The following is a 24,392-nucleotide window of genomic DNA, read 5'->3' as shown; positions in this document are numbered from 1 at the left end:
ATATTTGTTTTACAAATGTACATAAATTTTGTAAGTTGATCTGAATTACCTAAGCACAATTCAGAAAAATCTGGAATAGAGGGAATGTCAGTGAAAAAGCTAGGGCTCAAACTGTTGTCCAACTTCAAGACTGAGGCTTGATTCAGATGATTGCAGATTTATAGGATCAATCTTTGACTGAAAGAATTGCAAAAACTTCAGACAGTGGTCAGGGGTGGAAGACAGAGCAGAATTATCAGGGGGTTTAATGTACTTGTTAATAACAGAGAAGAGCACTTTATGATTTACTCGTCCACAGCCGATTGAATCCAGGTCATAGGAGAATCTTGAAGAAGCTAGAGCAGTTTTAGACTTCCAGGTATTCATTGTACAGTAAGCCTTAGTGTAAACCACTAGTCCAGGTTTTTTGTTTAAGTGCTCCAGGCACTGTCCAGTTCGTTTCAAATTGCAAAGTTCAGGTGTGTACAATGAGAAGAGTGCTTGAAGGAAACAGCGAGTGCTAAAAGGGGGCAAGTTTGTACAAAGTAATAGTCAATGCAGTGTTTAATTTACTGACGAGGTCAGCTGTCAAAGATGACCAGTCTTCTAAAAGGGGAGAACTACAGTAACTACAGTAAGAAAGCAGAGTGTTCACAAATTTCAGATTTCTAAAACAGATTGTGTGGTAATGTAAGGGGTAAAGGCTCAAATTAGCGGAATTAGTTGAGTACCAATGGGCCTGCATTAGAAATATTAATATTCCTAATTTATTTCAATGATCTTTATTACTGTTTTCTGGTATAGTTGGTTAAATGTTAAGGTTTTCAGATAATAACAAAATATGAGGATGAATAAAGAAAATGTAAAAGAATTAAGACAACATCTATAACTGGATATGTAACTGACAGTCATTTATTGTATAACAGTGTAGGGTAGAAAAAACATAAGGAATTGTGAAGTGTTACGTACAGGGTAGAAAAAACATAAAGTACAAATACAATAAGAAACACTGAGCCTGAAGAAGCCACCTATGAGAAACACTGAATGTTATGTTGAAACATTTTCCAGACAATTTGAGAAAGCATTCGAATGTTTAAGGAACGTTAAGATGTATACTGAAAAGTACTTGATTTAACATAAAAATCACATCATTTGATGTTAAAAATAAAAGATGCACTAGTAAAATCACATTTGGAATATTGTGTACAATTGACAGCTGATGATTACAGTATGTTAGAAAAAAGATGTTGCTGCTCTGGAATCACTCCAGAGAAGAGCAACCAGATACATTCCTGGGCTCAGGAATGTGCTCCACTGACAGGCGAAAAGAACTTAATCTTGAACAGGGGAGACGACCATGAAACCCGATTCATATTCTCAAACACATTGACTCAAATGCCTGTGTAGAAAAGGAGATGAAAGACACGCCACAGAATACAAGTAGAAACTATGTGCAAGTTCATTCAAAATTGAAAACAGAAGGCATTTTCTACACTAACACTTGCAGGGGTATGGATCAAGGTAGCTAGATACAGTATGTTTTTGAACCTGATACCCTGGATCTTTCAAAAGAACAGGTGGGTGAGACCCTTCGACCAATTAGCTACTAGCAACCAAACAGATGAGACAGGCCTTCTGTCATTTGTAACTCTTCTTATGTTATTGATTATTACACAGCAGTTTTTGTTTTTGTATCCAAACACACGACAGCGTATCCAGCCCATATTCAATCTCATACATCAGTCAGCACTGTCGGGGTATGTACTTGCCAAAACTGTGTTTTGAAGTCTTGGACATGTAATTTAATCATCTTTACAAAGTTTTTGGAGTTCTGAACCACTGGATTGCACACAGTTGACATTGGAAACTAGCTCTGCACTGTGTATCAGTGTGAAGTAGGACATGTTTATGTTGCTCCTCATGAGAGATTGTCACTGCCTGGGAGAGGGCAGGTTCTGCTTTCTTTAAAAGATTTTAGTGTTCAATAATCCTGACAGCTGTGTGAGCTGCATCCCTGCTGAAGCCCACTAGTTTCATGGGTGTCAGCTGAATGATCAGCAGAAACTTCATTGCATTATTGTCATATTGTCACCACTAGATGGCTTTGATGATTTTCAAGTACAGTATAGTTTTGTCACTTTTAGCTCATTTGGAATGTCTGCATCAATTTATCCTTGGTAGCATTCAGCTTTTTGAAGACTGTACATAGGACAACTAAAAAACCTCCTTTCCTCACAAAACAGAGTAATAGAGTAAAATGGGACTTCAGAACATAAGCCTATAGTGTATCCTCTAGGAAAAGTGGATTACATTTTGTCAGGCAAAACTACAGTATAATAACTATAATATATAGATTCAACCCTATGCTCATGCTTATGTAAACTAGCTATGGCTGGCGGGATACTGTACTGTAAATAATTCTGTTTGACAAAAGAACCCTTTGTTTTCAAGCATCTCGGACGACAAGAATGGCATAATATATGCCTCTTTAAAATCTGAATGCCACAGTTACAAGACAAAAGAAGCTGTTCATCAACCACTCATCCACGGGGACTGCCAGAAACTTCAGTGAATGGAGAAGAACTGTATGTGAGTGCTAGTGTTTTTTTTTATTTTTGCCCACAAAACATTGAATTGCAAACAAGGGATATCAAAATCATGTCTGCTTTATACTGTATAAAGAGGAGACCAGCCCACACTTGGTGTACAAGGTGTACAAAAACAGAGTGAGCAGCACTCTTCTGCTTGATAAGCATGATCTATCCTCGTAACTAACCCAGCATTAACAGAACAGGCAGAAAGGAGTGCAGATTACTACAGTTGCTAATTATATAAATGGCAGTTTTGTTCTTCTCTGACTCTAAAAAGATAAATTCCTGAAATGCCACTATCAAACTATAGTTAATAATGTACTGTACTGTATACTATATGTTAAAAAAAAACTCTTAAAGCTTGTAAAATATATACATAAAAACGTGTTTAGAAACTGATGCCTTAAAGGTCTCAAGGTAGTTCGAAAGATGGATGATAGGGGAGTTTTGGATTTCTTGCTTCTTCATGAAATCAAATCAACGTGGGTTGTCTGTTACACATCACACATGGTTTATGTGCTAAGTGATGTACTATTGTTTATTCTGACAGAATCTCCATTCCTTAAGGATTGTCTTCTAGAATATCCTCTCAAGGCTGGCTGTAAGGCCACATGGAAGAGAAGCTCATCCCTCAGTGCCCTTTTGTCAGAGCACCTGAGGGCAAACACTAACTGTACACATAGCCTCCTTGTCCCGTCTCTTCCAGTCTCAAGGAGCCTACATACTGCAGAACACATTGGTGCTTGAATGTGAATTTTAAAATATAGTAATTCTGAAGTTGTTCTTTCCCTTAACCTCAAACAGTGCAAACCTAACTGTTAACTTGTGATTCCCTGGATTTTCCATATTTTCAACTTTCAAAATTCAAAAACATAATCAATTCAAAATACTCTAACGCGATTCTCTAACAGTGCACCACAGGTTTTTATTAGGAAGCTCTGTACAAGAAATCAAAAGCCCAACAAGAAGGCTGAACAGAAAAGTGTGGACAGAAATGTATAAAATGTGCCTTTTTTAAAGTTAGGAAGGTAAAGAGTTAAGCAGAACAGTGAACGTTTTTAAAAGAAAATTTAAATAAAACCACTGAAGACCACTTCTATCGCTGCAAATCTTTCTTTCTTTTTTTTTCATTTTGGTTTTCGGTTCCTAAGAGACATAACTAGTTTGAATGGTTGGGAAGCTATTACAGGAATCAGTGAGACTGGCTCTATTTATAAAACATATAATTACACTTAGAAAGTCAGTACATCCCTACCTTCTTCATTAAGAACCCATTTCAAGTTTGCAGGGTCTGATTTATAACCACAAGTGCTGTGCTCAAAAGTGCAGGATCCTGGTAGCTGTTGCTGTGCACGGACTGACAGCAAAACTGGAAAAAAGTTAGACAGAAATAGATCAGCGTTAGCAGGACAAAGTAGAAACACATGTATTAAATGATTTCCAGAGATACTGTTTCTGATTTTCTTTTTTTAACAGACAAGATATCTGATTAGCAAAAAAAAAGTGCAAATCTCTCTCTTCAGCTGTACATATGCTTTATGCCGGTTTTAAAATCAACAAGAAACATTACATGAAATAAAAAAGCAGATGAAAGCTGATGAGATAAAAGAGAGAAATGTTTCCACACACACAGAAAGGAACTGCAGCTGCTCTCCTGCCACAAAATACAATTCTGACAGAAAGAAAACTTAGGCGAAGACCTACCTTGTAGAGTCAAGAAATAATATGGAAACATTGCTCAGCTGGTTTTCAAAAGCAGGAGCAAAAGCAGTTATTGTTCTCTGTTTTTGAAGAAATCAAAGCAGAAAAAAACACAGCATGCATGTGCAGGACACATCCGAAATAATCTTGAGGAGCAACTGAGAGCCTTGTCCGGAGTGTTGAGAGAAAATCAAATTTTCCCCCAGTTATCACATTAGCATGGTTTAATCTCAGCTGTGAGAGTGCATTTGGCATGCTGCAGAGCACTGAGAGGGAGGGAGGGTTTTGCAATACATACCAAACTCTGAAGGATACACCTCTGTAGAGAGTGCCTATTCATGATGGTATTTTTCTTTCCGACAGAAAAATCTGTCAAACCAATGTTTGCATAAATTCATAAAATATATTGCCTCCGCTGACCGTGACCCATATTTCATTCTTTTTGTCTTCTGTTGCCCACATTAATGCTGTTCTAATCCATTCTATTGAATGTTGAAGTTTTTTACACACTATAATTACCACATATAGTGGGGCATATACTGTAGCTGATCTTGTAGGAGCAAGCATCACTGACAAGATAATACTTATGCTGATGAACTTTGCTGAAATTGCAAACAAGAAAAAAACAATTTTGTCGGTTAAACAATTGACTAGTCATCGAGCTTCCAGTTGAATGAATAGAGCTAAGAAGGAGGTTATTAATACTTACACATGCATCCCCATAGATACAGTATGTGATCGAATCTGTGTATGGTAAATTTTGACACAATATAATTAATTACTTAGTTTGTGAATATTAAGATAAATAAATACAGAATATCATTGTTTCAAAGGAATATGACCATTGTTGAAATATATAGTATATTGTTGAATATGAAAATTGTTTTTTGAATATGACCAAATTCTGCATATGTGTGAGCTTTTTATATTTCTTTAATTAAAAAGAGCTTTATAGCCGGTGTGTATAATTATGTAAAATCTTCAGCAACTCATTAAGCAAAGTGTTGTGTCCTGGAGTCACGCTTCAGTATATACATTCAACACAGGGCTTCACTCTGAAATATCTTTTTCGAAAAAAAAACACACCTCACCAGGAGGAACTCGCTGTGTTTGTTTTGTTTTTTGTGTTTGTATCAGATGATGGGAATCTTTTATTTAAGGCTTCTGTTTGCACAGACAGGATATCAACATTGCTCTTTCTCTCACACACTGGAAAACATAATTATTCAAACTTTGTCTTGGTTTTTCGTGTCAGCTTTTCCATGGCAAAAACAGTTCAATTATGCATCGATCTAACAACCAGACAACGTGTACAAATAACTCACTACAGCTGCCACTACTGCTAATAATAATGGGAAGATAATGTTTTCACAACGTATGCCACATTCAGGCTGGTCGCTTGAAATAGAAAACAGTTGTTGCAGAAATTGCCTGGACAACCCCTGGGATTTTCCCAGGAAAAAGTGATGGATGACGTTGGACTCAATTTATCTTTTTATTGTTTCATTCCAAATTACTTGTCATGCTTTTTTTAGATAATGTAAGGGGTGGAGCATATTTTTTAAGTGCTGTGTACAGAGCTAGGGATGGTAGAACGCTGTTAATGATGACAATGCCACTCTGAAACTGTGGCACTTGTGGCAGAAATGAGAGAGGGAATGAGGTAATGGAACAGAGGGTTAAGATTTTATAGGGTGGAGAAAAAAGCTTGAGCAAAACATACTATGGGCTAAAGTGAAGCTCATATCATTGAGAGCACAGTAACTACAGAGTTTTCACGCACTTTTCTTTACAGCAATCTGTTTACTTCACACGTCATGACACCAGAGCCATTCAGGGAATTAGAAAGGTCCAGGCCACTGCAAATTAAGATGCTCCAATTCAGATGCATGCACATCATACTTCTGGATGGTGTTAAAATAATGATTTAATTTGCTAATCCAAGGGCTGTAGACTGAAAGTCTAAGAAGTCTTTGCTGCAAAATTGTTTATTTTGTAAATGCTTTCCTGGTCAGAGTGTGTGCAAACTTATTTTGTAGGTAAAGAAAAATCCTGTTCATGTTATGTCGGTGTTGATGTTAAATATGGCCAGCACATTCGGAAAATCCTGCCCCATTGCAGATAGGTCGGCATATATAACTATAACTAATCTCATCAGATCTCTCAACTCCCAACTCTACCAGTTCCTCACTTCAGAGAAGGATAAAAACCTCATTCATCTTTGACAGAAAAAGACCATCAACACCCCTACTACCTCAACCAATCGTAACCCTGTGGTTACTATACCCTCTGACCTTTACCTTTCACAGGATGAGCGATCTCTTCTCAGCAGAGGCCCCGGTTTTGCTCCAGTCCCCAAGAAGCTGAACATCCCGTAAACTCAAGTCAATCTCAATCATTTTTACCACAGGATTCAGCTCAAAGCTCATTTTGCTGACAACTCCTCCTCATCGGTAGCGGACAACAACCTGGTTACTGATGCCAATATCAATGATTAACTGATTAACAATATCAGTCCTAAACAGAGCTCTTGGACTCCCCCTTCCGGTTGTTTTCCAACAGTTGATTACTTTATCAACCAAATGCAACATTCAAGTTCCCAAGACCTTTGCCACACCCAGAAAACACAGGTCTAACCTCACACAAGGAGAACTTCAGGCACTCCAATCTCTCCGCAACAGGGATGATATTGTCATCAAACCAGAGAACAAAAGAGGAGCTGTTGTGGTGTGGCACAAAGACCTTTACTGATAGCCTCCAGACAATTAACTGATACTTCTGCCTACCGTCCTCTCCAACAGGATCCTACCACTGACTACCAGAACTACCCAATCTTTGTAAACTTTTGGTTCACAACTCCCTTGACTACACTCAGGAATCATCCTCACCAACCTCCTGCAACAGAACTCGCTGCATCACCTGCAAATACATATCTAACAACAGGCTCATTCAGGGCCCCTCAGGTCAATTCTGGATGAACCAGATGACATCCTGTACCTCCAGCAACCTCATTTACTGTATCTCTTGCAGAAAATGCCCAGCTACCTACAGTACGTTGGGGAAACCGGAAGGAGACTAGGAGACCGCTTCAGAGAACATGTTAGGGCTGTTTCACCTCAGACAGCCATGATCACACTGATCTCTCTGTCTCTGTTCTCAAAGAAGGGTTTCTCAAATCCCATAGCAGAAAGACTACAGAAATGAAACTCATCCTGAAACTAGGTTCACACTGTCCCCCTTCTCTCAATTACTGATTTATTTTTGTGTAAACCTCTATTCTCATGCCGGTTTTGACTTCACACCTTTCTCCATCCCTCTCCACTTTGCACTTCCTGGGTGGCCTCTCTGCCTCTCCTGCCTCCTCCCCTCTCCCAGCTTTTGTTCTCCTGTGCTATTCAGTCTTTGCTGTTTGCCCTGTCTTTTTCACACCTGAAGAAGGCTTCACAACCGAAACGTTGTGTTTTCTTCTCTTTTCAGCATTGGAATAACCCTATTACTTATTCCCAAACAGTGATAGTTCTTTATTTGTTTTAATATGCTGAAAATGCATTATTTAAAGCCACTGACACAGCCAGAAGCAGACTGACAAAAATATGTAAGCAACTGCAATGTTAGGAATTACAACAGAAAGTCCAAGTTTTGGATTTAAGGTATGTGTAATATATCCCCTTGAGAAAATCCAACTAATCAGCTATGGCCACTGAGATTTTGTTATTATAATTTTCCTGAAACTGTGTAGCCGCTAATCACAGATCTTCATTGCTTATTTCTCTGTATTACTAAAGGAATCCAAAAGAGTAACAATTCTATCTAGAGTGGTTTTCAACATCCGACTGAGCTGAGAAGAATAGCAGACTAGCAGAAAGCGACTAGCAGAAAACTAATATGAAATGCAAATACTTTGTTTTTGATTCAAGAAGAGTTGTATTCCATTGATAACAAATCTGATGAATATGGTTAAGAATGTATTTCTGCATCAAGTATATTATGTTTCTGAATAAGAAGTTTAGGTTCATGAATCATCTTAAGCAGGCTCATTCATAAGGATGACAATAAGTAATTAATTACTCTCAAGTCTCAGTCTGTTTCGGACCTGCTATCACGATTCTAATCCCTCCCCCTTAAAGGCGCTCCGGCTCTTTCGCATTTTACCCGATCTCCTGCACCTGCCTCCTGTTCCAGTCTCCCCCTTAAAAGCCAGACGCTCCCACTATTCCATGCTCAGTATTGGAAGATGGACGCCACAAGGCTTGCCTGTTTTCCGGGTTGTCCGAAGGCAAGCCTTTTCCCCGGCGTCCTGACCATCTGTGTCTGGGGCTGGGAGCTCCTGGCCCTGTTACCCTTTTTATTCCCCCGACCCCTCGCCGGATCCCGTTCCGGCCTTTAACTTCGTTTGTCTTTGTCTTGGATTGATCACCCGGCTTTGGACATTTGCCTCCCCACGGATTTCCCTACGAACACCCTTCGGACTTGTTTGCCTGGGCCACCCCCCCCCCCCATGCACCGAGCACCTTCGTCACCCTGTTCATCTACCAGCCCAGTTCCTCCTTTCCTCCCCATGTCTGTTCACTCCCTTTCGGATTGTGCTGTCTGCGTAGGGTCCTGAAAGACGCTTATTAACACCTGCCATGCATTATCGATGACTGAACAGTCTAGGTCTTCAACATTATCCCCTACATTTTCTTGTAAGTACCCACCTCACTTAAGAAAAACACTTTTTAATTTCAGGAAGCAAAATTAGTAATGAAACGTACAAATTTAATTTCCGGGACTATAAAGCTGCTATTTATTATTAACCAAATGTTTATCAAAGCCTCAGGGTCTCAGGTTGTCAGGAACATAAATCTTATCTCACTCTATAAACTCCAACTTTATACAACTCATTTATAGTTACATAAACCTTGTGTCGGGAACCATCAGGAGAACCAGATGTATTCTTTGGGGAACAAAGTAAGGTTACGCTGAATATCTTTTTATTTCTCTATTCCTTTATTTTACCAGGCAAACCAATTGAGAATTATTTCTTCTTGTTTGTGTACACTGCTGACCTGGTGCAGTACACTTACTGTACTGGAACAATGTGAGTTCAATCCCAGTGTCCCACCTAGGATTTCAACCCACTATCCTCCAGTTTGGAACTCCAACCACTGCTCTCCCCTCCTACCCTAGTTTTGTTTTAGATCTCTAGGATGTTTTGCTATTCTATTCTTCAGCCTCTGTCCCTACTGTAATCCTATCGCAGTCTCTCGGGATCCTTCCAGATCCAAGCCACTCAGTGCCTCCTGAGACAGTGGTGAACTCCTGTAGGTCAAAGGGCCAGCCTTTCCACCACATAAGATTTAAAATGTCGGCCAGTGATCCTAGTGGATTATGTCACCTTGTTCCAGGTTCAATGAGTTCTGTTGCATGTGTATAAAATTCCTTGCAGTCATGTTAAGAGAACACCATGACAGTGTAATTTAGAACTGTCCAAGGGTATTCTGCTCTCTGCGCACAAGTGATCATTGCATGCTAAGTGGACACTGCAATGAGCATGCTCCATCCCACCCTACAGCTGCCCTGGAGAGGTGGAAAGCAGCAGATAGTAGTGCAAATTACAAAACCGACAGGATTGCTGTCCACATCACATTAAAGCTATACTGCAGAGCTATGCTTGTTCATCTGTTCAAAATAATTAACAGATGAACATTATAATCAGAAGGGGGAAATCAGAAACTTGGGATGTAACTGTACAATGCACCAAAGCAGGCATCAAATAACAGCTGCAAGATATGATTTTGTTCACCAAAAGTAGCTCAAGGCCTCATTTACATGAAGAAATGTACAAAATTATATTTGTGTTGAGATTTTATAACATTACACGCAAAGCTCTTAATAAGAAAGCATGCCATTCCTTTCTTTATACAACCATTCCACAATAATTCAATATACATAAATAAAACCTTTTAAAATATATAATTTGCCATTGTAAATGAATATTATAAATGTACTGATTTTACTGAAACCAGTGTAGCAACCAATCACCTTATAATTAATGAACTAATAAAGTTCTGAAAAACACCTGTTGATGTTTCTTAAAAGAAGAAAGACAGATCTCACATGAAGCACACATTCAATAATGAATCTCCACAATTACAGTCATCTATGGTACAAAGCCTATATATAGTACAGTTAGAATATGGATGGAGAAGTTCATTTTTAGAAGAAAATATCTTATTTGTGAGAAGAGTGAGAAGAGGCTCACGGAAATAACACAAACGTTTGAGGTGAAAAACAATACACACAATATACAGTATACCTTGTAAGACAGACCACAAGCTCAGACAGTGACTTCCTTTTTCAATACCCAGACAAGCAGGCTCTTGGTAATCCAGTTGAAGACAAGCGAGTAGGAAAAATATGTAATCACTTTAATAGCTGTGTCATGTACATATTACAGATTTTATATGCCATTTGGGACTCACTTCTATCTGGCACTCAGAAGTACTTTCTGTATCTGTCAGGATATCCATGTAACCCATTGTTTTGATCTCTTTTATGTAATCATGAGCACATCTGCAATAGTTTTAGAAACTGTGTTTGGCAGGACTAGAAAACCTAACAATGACTGCAAGCCAATTTTGCAATTATCAATGTCTGAACTGACTATCTGAATCCCTTTTCTTTTCTCTGCCCTGCAGAATTAGCTCTTGCCAATTACTAAACATGAAGTATCCACTGTCTTACATAACACGAAAGGGCACATTCCATCCATCCACCCTTTGAAGGAAAATATATTTTAACCATAAAATACGTCTGCCTTCATAGTCACCTGTTCGTAAATGCCATGTTACGATATCAAGCGTAGAAGTTCAAGCCTTCTTTATAATTGTCAGGTATATATGTCTTCAATATAATGAGGAATGTAATAAAGCAAGCATACTTGAGTTTATGAGTCCTTTTCCTTTTCACAAATTCCAGATTGGCAGAAGGCTGAAACTCCTGATAGTAATTGTTACCTGTGTTTCCCAGAGTTTCAAAAATAAGATCCTTAAGTGTTTAGTTATATGTTCTGATTTGCTTTCTGTTTAGACACAGTTGTAGAGAGATGTAATTTTAATTAACCTAAAATTAATCAAAGTTTGAAAAAGTAATACCCTGTGATCCATAAATAATGCATAGCCTCGTTCTGCACAACATAGAGACTTTCATTTCCTTCTCAGAGTTCTCTTTCTGCATGCACCCATTAGAGATAAAGGAAATACATGGCTGTAATATCAGTCATTTCACTTTTAGACACACAGCAGTTGGTCCAGCTTCCTTCTATTCTTTAGGAGACTGCTTTCCAGCAACTTCAAACAAAGAGAATATTGTACAAATTGTATATACACATTATCCAAACCATGCCTTTTCACAAGTTAAATAATAATGAAAAGTTACTTGAAACCAAAGTTAAAAAAAACAATTTATTGAAGAGTTACAAAACAAATTAAACTCATGTTAATGTACTGAATGTACTATGATACCACCAGAATTCAACTGTTGTTCGCTAAGATGCATAGCATGAAATATATGATTCTTCTGTTCCATTACACAGAACAATAACTTTTCACTTTTAACAGTGTGTTTTGCAGTGCACAGGCTAGTATTTTCTACTTCCTTCTCTTGCAAAATCGTGTGCTGTATTAGAGGTCTAATTTATCCCTCCAGTGTCCCATTTTTCATAAACTGTGCCATTATTCTCAAAACAAACTTATTTATAACCTTTATTCGTTTCAGCCATGTTTATCGTTCGTTACTCTGATTACATACATGTAGAGAACATTTACTAGATGATTCAACACCCAAAAAATGCTTTGTGTACTCAAAGTATATAAAAGTGTTTTGCAGTCCGAATCTGGGTCACAGCTGCTGCCGATATGTGATGCCCAGTGCAATAAGTCCTGAGCTTCCTTCCTACTGGATATGCGTTTAGCCAAGCTTGAAGCAGGGAAAGATTACTCCCCATTTGTTTCCTCTGTGTCATAAAGCAGGGCGATGTTACTTAGTACACAGTGCGTTTTGCTCCTCAGAGTCACTGATGTAGACAAAAATCTTTCCATTTCCCCTCTGTCGGGAACTGAAGCATAATCCTGTTTCACAGCATGCGCTTCACTTACATAATGTGAAGATGTGGTATTTGGAAACAATCCTTTTCCCAAAGGGTGAAAGCGCAAAAAAAAAACAAAAAAAAAAGTACAACTCACAGAGTTGCAATAGAGCTTTTTGAGGAGTATAAATAAGTTTTTAAGGAGGAGATAGCTCCCTGAAGTGAAAGAAAACTTGAAATGGTTTATCTGGCAAATTTCACTACATGATTTAAGGAGTGGTAAATCTGTTCAGACAATAAGAATACAATGACTATATGACACTCACAATGTCTAATGTTATCATTACACTGGCTATTGCTAAAGGCTTAATATGTAGCAGATCTTCCTGTCTACAGGAAGCACTTTTAATTCTTGTTGAGATAGCTGACTTTGCTGATTTGGGGTCTTTATACAGTACAGACCTATTGTCCACTAGAGAACGGATGTTACCTGTAAAGACCTGTAAACTAGACCTGTAAAATAAGAGTATGATTTTTCTGCACTTACACAAAGTTATAAATGTGAAACTCACAATGGTAAGGGGGGGGGGGGGGGGAGGTCCCATGGTTTCATAAAAAATTGGATTTTCCATCTATTTTTATATCACTCTATTTGGCAGCCACTTGCTTGTTGCAAAGGATGTACTGGGTAACAACATGAGTGTTCTTTGAAATGAGCACCACTGAGTCATCTGTGTCATTTTTCATGGTTTTCCCCACCAGTGCATGGGGCAGAGGTACACTTTCCACATCTTACTCTATGGGGAATACCAGTCACACTCAAACATTGTGACATTTGCACTTTAGATCTCAGCATTTATTTGAATTAAGTCAGGAGTATGGTAGTAGCTTACACTTAAGTTATCAAAGACCATAGCAACCTAACAGAAGCTAACACTACATGAGGGGACGGACAAAAGCAGTCACGGTTTGATTACTGTCCAATCAGATCTGGTTTAGAAATCCCGCGATGAACATTTATTAAAACTGAATCGGTGACACAGAGGTTAACATCGCTGCCTTGGAGTGCGGGGGCCCTGGGTTCAATTCTTGGGGTGCTGCCTGCGTGGAGTTTGTATGTTCTCCCCCATGTTTCCTCTACCACTTCTGGGAAAACTGGCCCTGGTGTGAGTGAGTTGGAGTTTGTTTCTGCGTGGGTGCCCTACAATGGACTGGCGTCCTGTCCAGGGTGTACCCTGCCTTGCACCCTCTGCTTGCCAAGTTAGACTCGGCTCGCCTGCAATCCTGAATTGAATAAAACAGTTAAAAAATGGATGGATGGAATTACCGAAATAACAGTATTGAGTCTCTCATTGTTGATTGCATCCATTTCATTAAAAGGGCAAACAGCAAGCAACTCCCATTCTTCCTTTTAAAAATGGATAGACATTATTTTAATAACTATAACATCCATCAGTTGTATTTGAAGACATTTCCAAAATATCAGTGAGGTTTTGGACATTACCTGTTACCTGTTGTTGTTTTGCAAATTGTTTGTTGTCGTTTTGCACATTGCCTGTGGTCTGTCTTTCTTTTCTTATGCAATTGTATTGTTGTTTTTTGGACTATTTACCATCTGAGAGCCAGCTAAATAGCATATCGTTATACCATGTACCCGTGTATGAGTGTAATGACAATAAACTTGAACTAGAGACTTAATCCTGGCTAAGATATTGTCGGCTTCACTGAGTTTTCAGTTTCCAGTTGTTTCACAAAGCTTTTGCATGATTAAACTACTGCAGTGCAAGGATACATGAATGGTTATTTCACATCATTCTTGCAATTAATGTTCATTCAGATCATTGCTAAAGGAATTAATGAAAATGACTAAATTCCTTCAGAAAGGTCAAGCTTTGCAGACATTCACATGAGCCTTTTTAATAACCCTTCAGACCTGCCAAAGCATGGTTAATTATCAGAAGGCACGAGTCCTGAAATTCTGTTAAAGAGATCAAACAACATTTGTTTTATTTCTTCTTACTATGCAGCTGAAGACTGGCCTTGCCTCAGGCATGCGCAGCACTGATGAATGGTTTTACAGGATTTCTCTGCATCTTGTTTCCAGAAACAAAAAAATAACACTGGTTACCACAGTTACAAAACTTCCATGTTTGTGTTTGCCTCTGCAGAATCTTGAGGCCGTGTTTCATACTTATTACAAAAACATGTTTTCTCTTTTAGATCATGTTAGGGATGTGAAAGGGATGACAGGGTTTTTAAAAAATTAAGTTATTCTACAAGGTAGTGGTTGTTGAAGAGTTTAACAGCAATCTGTAATATAAATATTTTGATTTAAAACAAATCCTTCAAAAAACATTAAAGTAAATTTACGTGCATAGTAGGCTGCAGTTAGGCCACTGTCAACTACAGTGAACCTTGTGTGATCCTCAAAAATGTTAATGCACTCTTCCTTTGAGTTCATGTGCCCCCAAATACAACACACGTGGTTTTCACCTGTTTAAGCACAAGACAAACAAGCTTAAAGATTAAGAGAATAGTTTCAGAAGGATAACACACATTGCTGAAACTTGATTCATTCATTAAGCAAAAGAAACTGCCCGGCACTGGAGCTGGAACATCATTGTAGTCTATCAGAATGTGAAAGCAACCCCTGTGAGCTTGCTGTGTTACTAAGAGCTGCTTCTGTCCTCCTTCGCATCTCTTAATTGCACTATTTGCATCTTTAGCTTTGGTTAAAAGCAGTACTGCCATAACCATGCATAGTTTGGAGGATCAATGTATACAGTATCATCTTCATCTCTCTGCAGCGAGCTGGCGTATGAACAGATGCAATTTCAAAGTCAGGGGGATTAAAGTGGAAAAGAATGTCTGATTACAAATTAAAACAAAAAAAAATCAAACTACTCTATATTCCGCATGGTACTGTATGTTGATTCTGAAGTGAATTTATCTATAGGTGTAATTATAAATTAAACTGTCATTTATATATTTTTTTTCCGGTGAGGTTCCCTTTCTTATGCAATTCAGGAATAATGTAATTCAAGAAGGTTGTTTGTAGAAGTTCTTATTTAGTAGGTCTCTGCATGTGCGCACACTGATTATTGATGATTTGTCTTCATCTCGCAGTGGTTTTCCACATGTGGATGTCATCTAGGACCACTTTTAAAGATACAGATGTAGTCACTCTTGACCACAAACAAATATATATATATATATTTAATCTTAACTTTTTGAACAAGTAAGTAGTTTTCCCACTGCACATAAATAAGACTCACTTGACTATTTGGGGTTATTGCCTGTTTTTCTATAGAGACATCATCAGAGGATGGGTAACCCTCAAACAAATCAGACACAGATGACTCTAAAATCAGAATGACTTTGTCACAAGCAAGCTTTGCAGCCACTGTGATGAGGATGGTAGCAAATACAGAGCTGAAAATATTATACATCGCAATGTTGCTGAAGAAAGTATAGTATATTCTCCAATTACTGTTCCCAGGCTATTTGTTCCTATGCATGTTTATTTCTAAGGTAAATTGTCCTTGGGTCTGCCCTAATACAGGAGAATGGCATGCCCTGGGAATACATTTCAGCCCAACTCAACTCTGTCTCAATTTAGGGCACTCTTTGTTGTATGTGACTAGCTATTGACAGCAACTTCTTATTTTTTCATGTTGGAACTAAAAAATTATGATGGACATAATATGTCTTTAGGTCTGGAAATATAAAAAAACAGCCTCTCCATAGGTCTTTACCCCGAGATGTCTCCTAGCAACCCGAGTCACTGACCTGTTTTCAGAAATCACATCACCACAGAGACCAGAGTAGATAATGAGGTGTATGTTTTCCTGAGATGCCTAAATTCAAGTAAATATCCAGATAAAGACATAGGGCTTCAGTCTGCTTTGCAGAAAACTTTAGACTACTGTACATGACACATGTGCAGGACCTGGAACAGAGAACGGGAATGTAGTGTAATGTTTCTTTACAGCTGTAGACCACTATTCCCCAGACTCACATTTTGTAGACAACCACAAAGTGGAAAAAAGCTCTTGGATTGTGGTTCTTGCATTTTGGAAAGTTGTGGGGCTGCCGATATGTAAAAATGTAGCGTCCCTTCAAAACACTGAGCTGGTGCTTTTGGAGATAAGATAAAAAAGCAATATAATATAATTATTTAAACAAAAATAAATGATAATAGAGTATCTAACATAGAGCGTTTAATAATAGAACAGAAAAACAAATATAAATCTAACCTAGCCCATTTGATAGTAGCTACAGTAGTTGATCTGAGGATTTCATGTGTACAATATATTTTTCAGGCGTTCCCTTCTTAATATAAAACTGCTACATTCGATTGAAGACATGACATAATCTAGCTTTAAAATCAAGTTGACATACACAAGGAGTTCTCCATAAACTTAGTAAACGTTATTTAACTGAATAAGATTATGGAAAACAGCCCTGACACATTTGCAAAACAGGACAATAGAAAAGTAGTTGTTCATTTCAGATGATCATTAGAAAATGTTTCAAACCATCATAAAAAACAAGAAAAACTAGTCATTATATGTATACTTTTTAACAGCAGGCAAATTATAAATGTAATAAGTGGAGTTAAATTAAAATGTAACAACTTTCTCTTAATAATATACTTTTATATATATACTAATATACTATAATAATATATAGAAATAAACAATACCCCATTAAATGAAAGTTTATTCTTCTTTAAATCCAAATAATCCAATGCAATGTAGTTTGCAATGTAAATATCAAATAAACTACTGTTTGTAAAAGAGTTCTAAAACCTCCACCAGCATATACTGTACATTGACCTCTTCAACGCAGTGGGCGAATATCTATGTCCAACTCTAGTGGTTTGCGATAGATTACTATTGCAGCTTTATGTTAAACAATGTGGAGTTATGAAGCTAACTTTGTCTACCCATGTGCATTAACTCAACATATAATTGGTACCAGTAGTATTGCAGTTAATAAAGTGTTTGACTTTAAATTTTCTGCTCATTATAAGATTGAATATAGTATATATCCACAGTTACTATGTTTTAATGCTGCCCAAATTGAAAGATTACCATGTAGTAGGCAGACATGATTTAATCCCATATATTAAACTGAGTCAAATTGGCCCAGCTGATATGATTGGAATTAAGTAACATGGATTTTGACTTCTTGCATGATTGATGTAGTGAGCATAGTGGTTGGTAATGTAATAATAAATACATTATTATCATGCACAAGGGTGTAACAAACAGTTCTTTCCGGACCCTATGCGGACGACACAATCCGAAGAAGTGGGGAAACACTAGGAAAACGTCATGCAGGAATACGGGGCTGAAAACAGGGGGGCGTGTCCAAAGTGCGCTTGTGCACGGGGGAGGTGTGGCCGAGGCAAACAATCCAAAAGAGTAATCCATAGAAGGTATCCAAAAACACAAGAGTAAGTCCATAGCCAGGAGATCCATCCAAACAAGGAATTAAAACCATGAACCGGGTCGGAACCGGCGGACAAGGAACAGGAACGTGAACGGGAACGGGAATGGGAACAGAGATTAAAACCTTAATGGGCTCGCACGGTGCGGAAACCAGCTGCAGAGCCAGGATGAACGTCTGTGCCTGGCTTTTAAGGAGGGCTGGGAAAAGGGATCAGGTGCACAGAATTAAGTCTAAAGTGAAAGGGCTGGAGCACCCTTAAGGAGGGGGAACTATAATCGTGACACAAGGGTGCAGGCAAGGGGTGAAATCTACAACTGGGATGATGTAATTAATGGAGTACCACAGGGATCTGTACCAGGACCACCGCTCTTCTTAATTTATTAGCAATGATTTAGATTCTGGCACAGTATAATCATCTAGTCAAGTTTGCAGATGATACTGAATCAACAGGATTAGCAAACTAAAACTGTAGAAGCTGCAAATGAAATTCAAAAGGATAAGATTAGGCAAATACCTGATACAAGCTAGAAGAGATAACTAATAACAACAACTAAGCAGACACATAATTTACATTATGTGTTTCATTTCACACCTCTCTGCACCCATTCTGACTTCACACCTCTTGATTGGCCTCTCTTTCTGTCCCCTGCTCCTGCCTCTCACTCCTCCTCCCTCTCAACCTTTGTTCTCCAGCTACTTTACCTTTGCCTACTGCCCTGTCTCTCTCACACCTGAAGAAGGCTCCACGGCTGAAACGTTGTGTTCTCTTTCTTCTTTTTTTCAGCATGGAATAAACATATTACTTGTTCCTTTGCAGCCTACGCATGCTGACGCAGCTACCCACCTGAACTACATAATTTACATCTTCTATACTGGGGAAGCAATTATAAAGACAAACAAAACCTTGGGATATATCAAGTTAAAAGTAGAGACTAAATCAGTGGATTGTGTGTTAAACTTGTATAGTGTACTATAAAGGCCTTATTTAGAATACTATGGTCTATGTTTGATCACCATGTTCAGGGAAGAGAAACGTGATAAATTCTGGGGTTTAAGGGAAGGTTCTACACAGACAGAAGCTGATGGAACTGACCCTTTATAGTGCTGAGAAAAGACAACTTCCAGGGAACCTAATAGACAGTAAGTACTCAAAATCCTCAAAGACACTGACAGAGTAAACTTGATTTCTTTAGAATAAACTGTGAAAGATGAACCAGAGGGTACTATGTGGAAACTATGAGTGGAAAGTATGTGGAAGTGCATTAAAACCAAGAATAGGAGTTATGTTGTTCAAGCCAGTACCCTGGTGTCTTTCAGAAAACGCCTGGATGAGATCTTTGAACCAATGGCTTTTTCTGGTTTGTAACCTTTCTCTAGATTTCATGGAGCTAAAGGATAATTATCATATCATGTTCTGTAACACTTCTGCTGTAACACAACAAGGAATTACCTTAGGAACAGACCACAAAACACATTACCAAACAGCTAAAATATTTAGAGGTTTTAAAAAGAATGATTGATGATGGCTGGCCATTCAGAGGCTTAACACATTTGGAATATCTAGATTAACTGTATATGATATATAAACTGGAATATGAATATGTGTGAGTGTGTCTATACGCGCCCTGTGTCCTGTCCAGGGTGCCGGTTGTTTGCTGGGATAGGTTTCAGCTCACCCACGACCCTGAACTGGATGAAGCTGCTAGAAAACTGGAAATGGACGGATGTTTTGCATCTGCTTCACTTTCTTGGCTTTTAACCATTTTCTGTAATTTTATTGTGTAATATGTTTTATCGATTGTGAAGTGCTTTGAGATAATTGCTTTTTTAACAGTGCTGTGTGAAATAAGTAGAGCTTCCCTCCGCAATCAGGACAACCAAATTTATTTAAGCACTTCCGAAACTTTTTCTTCACCATTTTGGCAACAACACGAAGAGGCCACGAAAATGTTAGCAGTTAGAGAGTCAAGCAACATCTAAAGTGTTGGCAAAGAGAGGGGTGAACGTCGAGGTGGATCTTAGCAGATAGTCAGCATTGACTGAGCACAGGTATAGGTCTGTTAAACTACAATTGTAACTGACAAGCCAACTGAATTAAGCGGGATGGTTTTTGAAAAAAAGCACTAATAGACACACACAGCGCATATAGTATTTAGATTTTAGGGATGAATTGCATAATATTTCCCATAAAAAATGTATTAGGTAGTAGGTACTGCAGATGTTTGGATTGAGAACAGGTACTGTATGTGGATAAAAATCAGAGTCTTGTGTCATGATCGTCATTCCTCCTCTTAAGGGCGCTACGACCCTTTTGTATTTTACTTTATTACGTGCACCTGCCCCCTGTTTTGCCTGTTATGATTTAAGCCTGGTGCTCCCGCTATTCCTGGCTCAGCATTGGATGATGGATGCCAGGAAGCCCACCTACCAGCGGGTCCAGGAGAGACCCGACGGCATAGGCTTCAGAACAGCGCCTGGTTATCCTGTTTTTAACTCCCTGTTCCCGTTCCGGATCCCGTTCCGGATTTTAACTTCATCTGAACTTGGATGGTTCTCTCGGTACCTGGACCCTGGACTGCTCCCCGGATATCCTGGGAAAAAGTCTTCAGTCTTGTTCGCCTGTGCAGATCACCGGATCACCATCTTTACACCCCCCTGTCTGTTATCCCGTCCTGATCCTCATCGTGTTTTCCCTGTTGTCCTTCTCCAGTTACTTCCGGATTATACCGTCTGCATAGGGTCTTAACTGGGTCTGGACTGGCTTCAGTTAAAACTGGATAATCATCTGGAAAGATGGCATTTAATGTAGATATGTGCAGAGGTAGCAAAAACTAATTTCAGAGTCAAACACAACCCTGAGGAGGATACAAATGGAAACAAAGGGAAAATATAGTTAAAACTGAGAACAAGAAACATTTCTTTACACAAAGGATTGTGGAACAAGCTCCTCAGCCATGTTGATGAAGGTAATACTCTGGCTTCTTTTATGAAATGACCGAGAGAGATGACTGAACAAAGGGCTGACTGTCCTTTTGTTGGCACCTTTCTCATGTTCTTATGCTCATTATTTCCGTTATTTAGTGACTGCTCTAAAACCTGTTATGGATATTTCAATTCATTGGTTTTATTTTGTAAAACACTTTAAAAACATGCTTTTGTAGAAATGGTACACTGCTTTTGTTGATGTCAAATTCTTGATAAATTAAATAATAGCTGCAGATCAAATCTGCAAGCTCAAATATATGTTTAGAATGTAATGTGGTTTTCACTATAAAGTAATGTATATGGGTAATATCTAAGTATATGAATAGTTTCACATAAAGACCCTATTTGTGCTATTAACATATAACTGAAATAAGCAGACAGGCCACTATATGGTTCATGTGGAAGTTTCAAATGTGATGCCATCTGCCTTTATATTTTAAAGACATCCTGTAATCAGACATAGGAAAATGACCTCATTCTGAACAGCATGCACCACAGCCATGGTGATGAGAATGCTAAAATGGAGGGTGGAAAAAATGTCTTTAATTGTTCTTAATACATGGGTTTTAGATTTTCCTTCATGCATAGAACATTTTTTTTTCTTTCTGGCATATGAAACACTTTCATTTACAGTCATTTACAGGAACATGGACACTGATACAGTAGCTCTTTTTAATTTCTGTTTCTCTACGACATTGTTTATTTTATGCACAAATCTTGTTCCCTACTCCTACCAAAATGTCTTCTATTTTTCCTTATTATAATAAGGTCAGAAGTTTGTAAGGATTGCTTTTTTAGCATAAAGCATGTTTCTAACAATGAGCAGTTGTTCCCAGCTGCTAATTACTAGGGCTCATTGCAATGAGCTTAGTAATACTTCAGAGATCACAGTCTCCTTTTTTTATGATTAAGGAGAGAAATTCATGCACATCTACACAGGATACCTCTGATCTTGCAGATGGTCTCTGCTGTCCCAACAACACTTGATGCAAAAGGTTAATTGGATCCAAATGTGTTTTTCAGTCAATGTCTGAAACATTGAACAAGAAAAAGCATTTGTCCTTCGGACTCCTGATCTGTGTGGTCAGAAATACATGTTAATGAAAACCTTTGCCAATGAAAACCTTTGCATCCTGTATTTAAAAGAACTCAATTCACTCTTTCACAAAGCGTCCACTGTTGTTTACCACATAATGCAGTAAAGCAATGTAGCTCTGCATATGCCTGTGATGTACCAGGTGCCACTGGCTTGTTGTCACTTAAAATGACAAAACTAACTCAAGTTTTAAAACTGTCCTTGGGAGAGATTAAAAGTCATTAAGAGATGATTGCAGGGAGATCAACTTTTGTCATCACAGACTTAGATAGATGACTTTATTGATCCCGAAGGGAAATTGAATAAGTCTTATCTATCTATCAAGTTTTAAAAATGTCCTTGGGAGAAATTAAAAGCCATTTAGAGATGATTGCAGGGAGATCACCAACTTTTGTCATCACAGACTTAATAATGTCTTTGCATATTTCTCTGCTTAACACTAACATATAAATCTGATCTTATCTCTGGTCTGATCTTGATCTCCTACAGAGCAGCAAGAAATTAAATCTGTGACAAATGTGTGACAAATGATGTTAAAACATGAATGAAACAGAACTTTTATCCTGACCTTAAATTCTGACAAGACTAAGGGTATGCCCAAAGGCTCCCAATTTCAGCTTCAGCTTCCCAAAGATAAAGCCTTCAGTGTTTATGTTGTTGATGATTCATCCATCTTCTAACTGCTTCTTCCATTTCAGGGTCACAGGGAAGCTGGAGTCTAATCCAGCAAGCAAATATGCAGACACAGACACAAACACACTATGTTTTGGACTGCGGGAGGAAACTCACACAAACGTGAGGTGAACATACAAACATTGTGCAGATTAGCACCCCAGATTCAGAACAAGTCAGCAATGCTGACCAATAGGCCATTGTGCTGCCCATTGTTGATGATGATGACGTCAAACCTTTGATGGTTTGGAAACTTTAGTGTTACATTTGGTCCCGTACGCTCATTGGAGTACAGATCCCTTTTAGAACAAAAGGATGCCTTCCACCAGCATATAGACCTTTGTTCTGCCCATCAGACGCTGAAATATTGTTACATACCTTTATTTAATCACGGTAAGACAACTGTAACACACCTTGCCTACTGAGGAACTAAGGAACTTGAACAGACTTTCTAATCTGGCAGAACAAGTCAGAGTTCAGTGTCCCGTCTGCTGACTAAAAGTCTGCATTAGTATGTGGTCTCAGTCCTCTGTAAAACTCCCTGTAATATTTAAAGTAGACTCTGGGGATCTCTTGAATGGCCTAGCTCTACCATATTTAAAATTCATACTGAATGTGTACAGTGCAACTCATCACCTTAAATCTGCAAAGTCTGTCCATCTTACTTGACCAGACTTCACCAAATGGGCAATACAACCTTCATGTGTGCAGCACCATGTCTGGCCAAATTCATCTGAGAGCCAGGGACTATCAGAACATGCTTGAAGACCTAGCTTTTTACTAAAGCCTTTAATGTAAAACTTAAATCTCATTTTTGGATTTCAATAAGTCAATTTAATATTTGTTCCCCATGCTTTCTTCGTGTTTCTGTTTTGCTACCCCATTTGGTGTTATGCAGAGCTCTGAGTTTCTTGACATGCACTTCTAAATAACACTATTATATCAACTTATAAACTGAGTCATATGAATGTAAAATCATTCCATAAAAATGGTTTTGACCATAAGCTTACCAACTCTAACAAAATAAGACGTTGTAAATATTTACTGTAGTAGTTGAAACTATTTACTTTTGGCTAAAAAGTGCAGTGTTTCTTAGTGTAATAAAAAAAAGGCATTTTTCACATTGTGGCTGACAGCATGAAGCATAGTGTTTAAGATTACAGGAAAACTCTGCCAGAATAGAACTTTGCCTGCTGCTTTTATAAATGCTAAAAAAAGCATTCTATAAATCCGGAGAGATAAACTGAGTGGAAAAACCTTGTATTGTAATCTTTAGGCAATGGTTAAGAAAGGTAGCAAAAAAAAACAACCAAATGGGAATGTGGCAGGCAGGGCTTCAGTGCACTGAGTAAACTGCAGTAACAATGGGCCTGCCACTAGACGCCAGCAAAACACCTCTATTGAAAATAGGCTCACTGGGTGTCAGTCAAAACATTACATGATTGAAGAAGGGATGAATTGCATTCTCAGTGCTAGTGAGATATACTGTACAAAAGCCCTTTCACGGTGGTTAGTTTTAGGGAGAAGTCTGGGGGAGACTGCTAGACTCAAGTAATAACAGAGAAAAGGGCAGATTTCATTGAATCTTTTATATGTAAGAATTCAATAAAATACAGCCTCTTGCATGTCAGGTTTTATTGGACTCAGATCCCTGGTTCCTACATAGTTAAGACAGGGGACATGGGGACATCTGTGGAAACGAGTTAATCATTTTGGAAGTCACTGACTGTGTAATGATCACATTTCACTGCTCCAAAGCACATGGCAGAAGGCAACAGAAAAGTCTGAAAAGTTCTAAGCATACAAATCTGAAAGGTGTCATTCATATATACTGCAAAGGAAC

General features: G+C 38.3%; 1 protein-coding gene across 2 annotated transcripts in view; it reads right to left on the bottom strand.

The window, feature by feature from the left end:
- The window catches only part of mamdc2a (MAM domain containing 2a), a 28,028-nt gene extending 23,366 nt beyond the window's left edge, over positions 1 to 4,662 (bottom strand). Inside the window, exons 1-2 of one of the 2 annotated variants that reach the window (XM_015336416.2) lie at positions 4,275 to 4,662; positions 3,826 to 3,939 (exon numbers count right to left, since the gene is read on the bottom strand). In XM_015336416.2, coding sequence (XP_015191902.2) covers positions 3,826 to 3,939; positions 4,275 to 4,305 — 145 coding nt within the window. In that variant the 5' untranslated portion in view covers positions 4,306 to 4,662. The remainder of the gene's footprint in view (positions 1 to 3,825; positions 3,940 to 4,274) is intronic. The other variant, XM_015336410.2, reaches the window with a different exon arrangement.
- Positions 4,663 to 24,392: the final 19,730 nt, after the last annotated feature.

This window comes from Lepisosteus oculatus, chromosome 3, assembly GCF_040954835.1.
Source record: "Lepisosteus oculatus isolate fLepOcu1 chromosome 3, fLepOcu1.hap2, whole genome shotgun sequence".
Classification (NCBI taxonomy): domain Eukaryota; kingdom Metazoa; phylum Chordata; class Actinopteri; order Semionotiformes; family Lepisosteidae; genus Lepisosteus; species Lepisosteus oculatus.
Note: the sequence above shows the minus strand (reverse complement) of the source record. Positions and strands in the feature narration are given on the sequence as shown.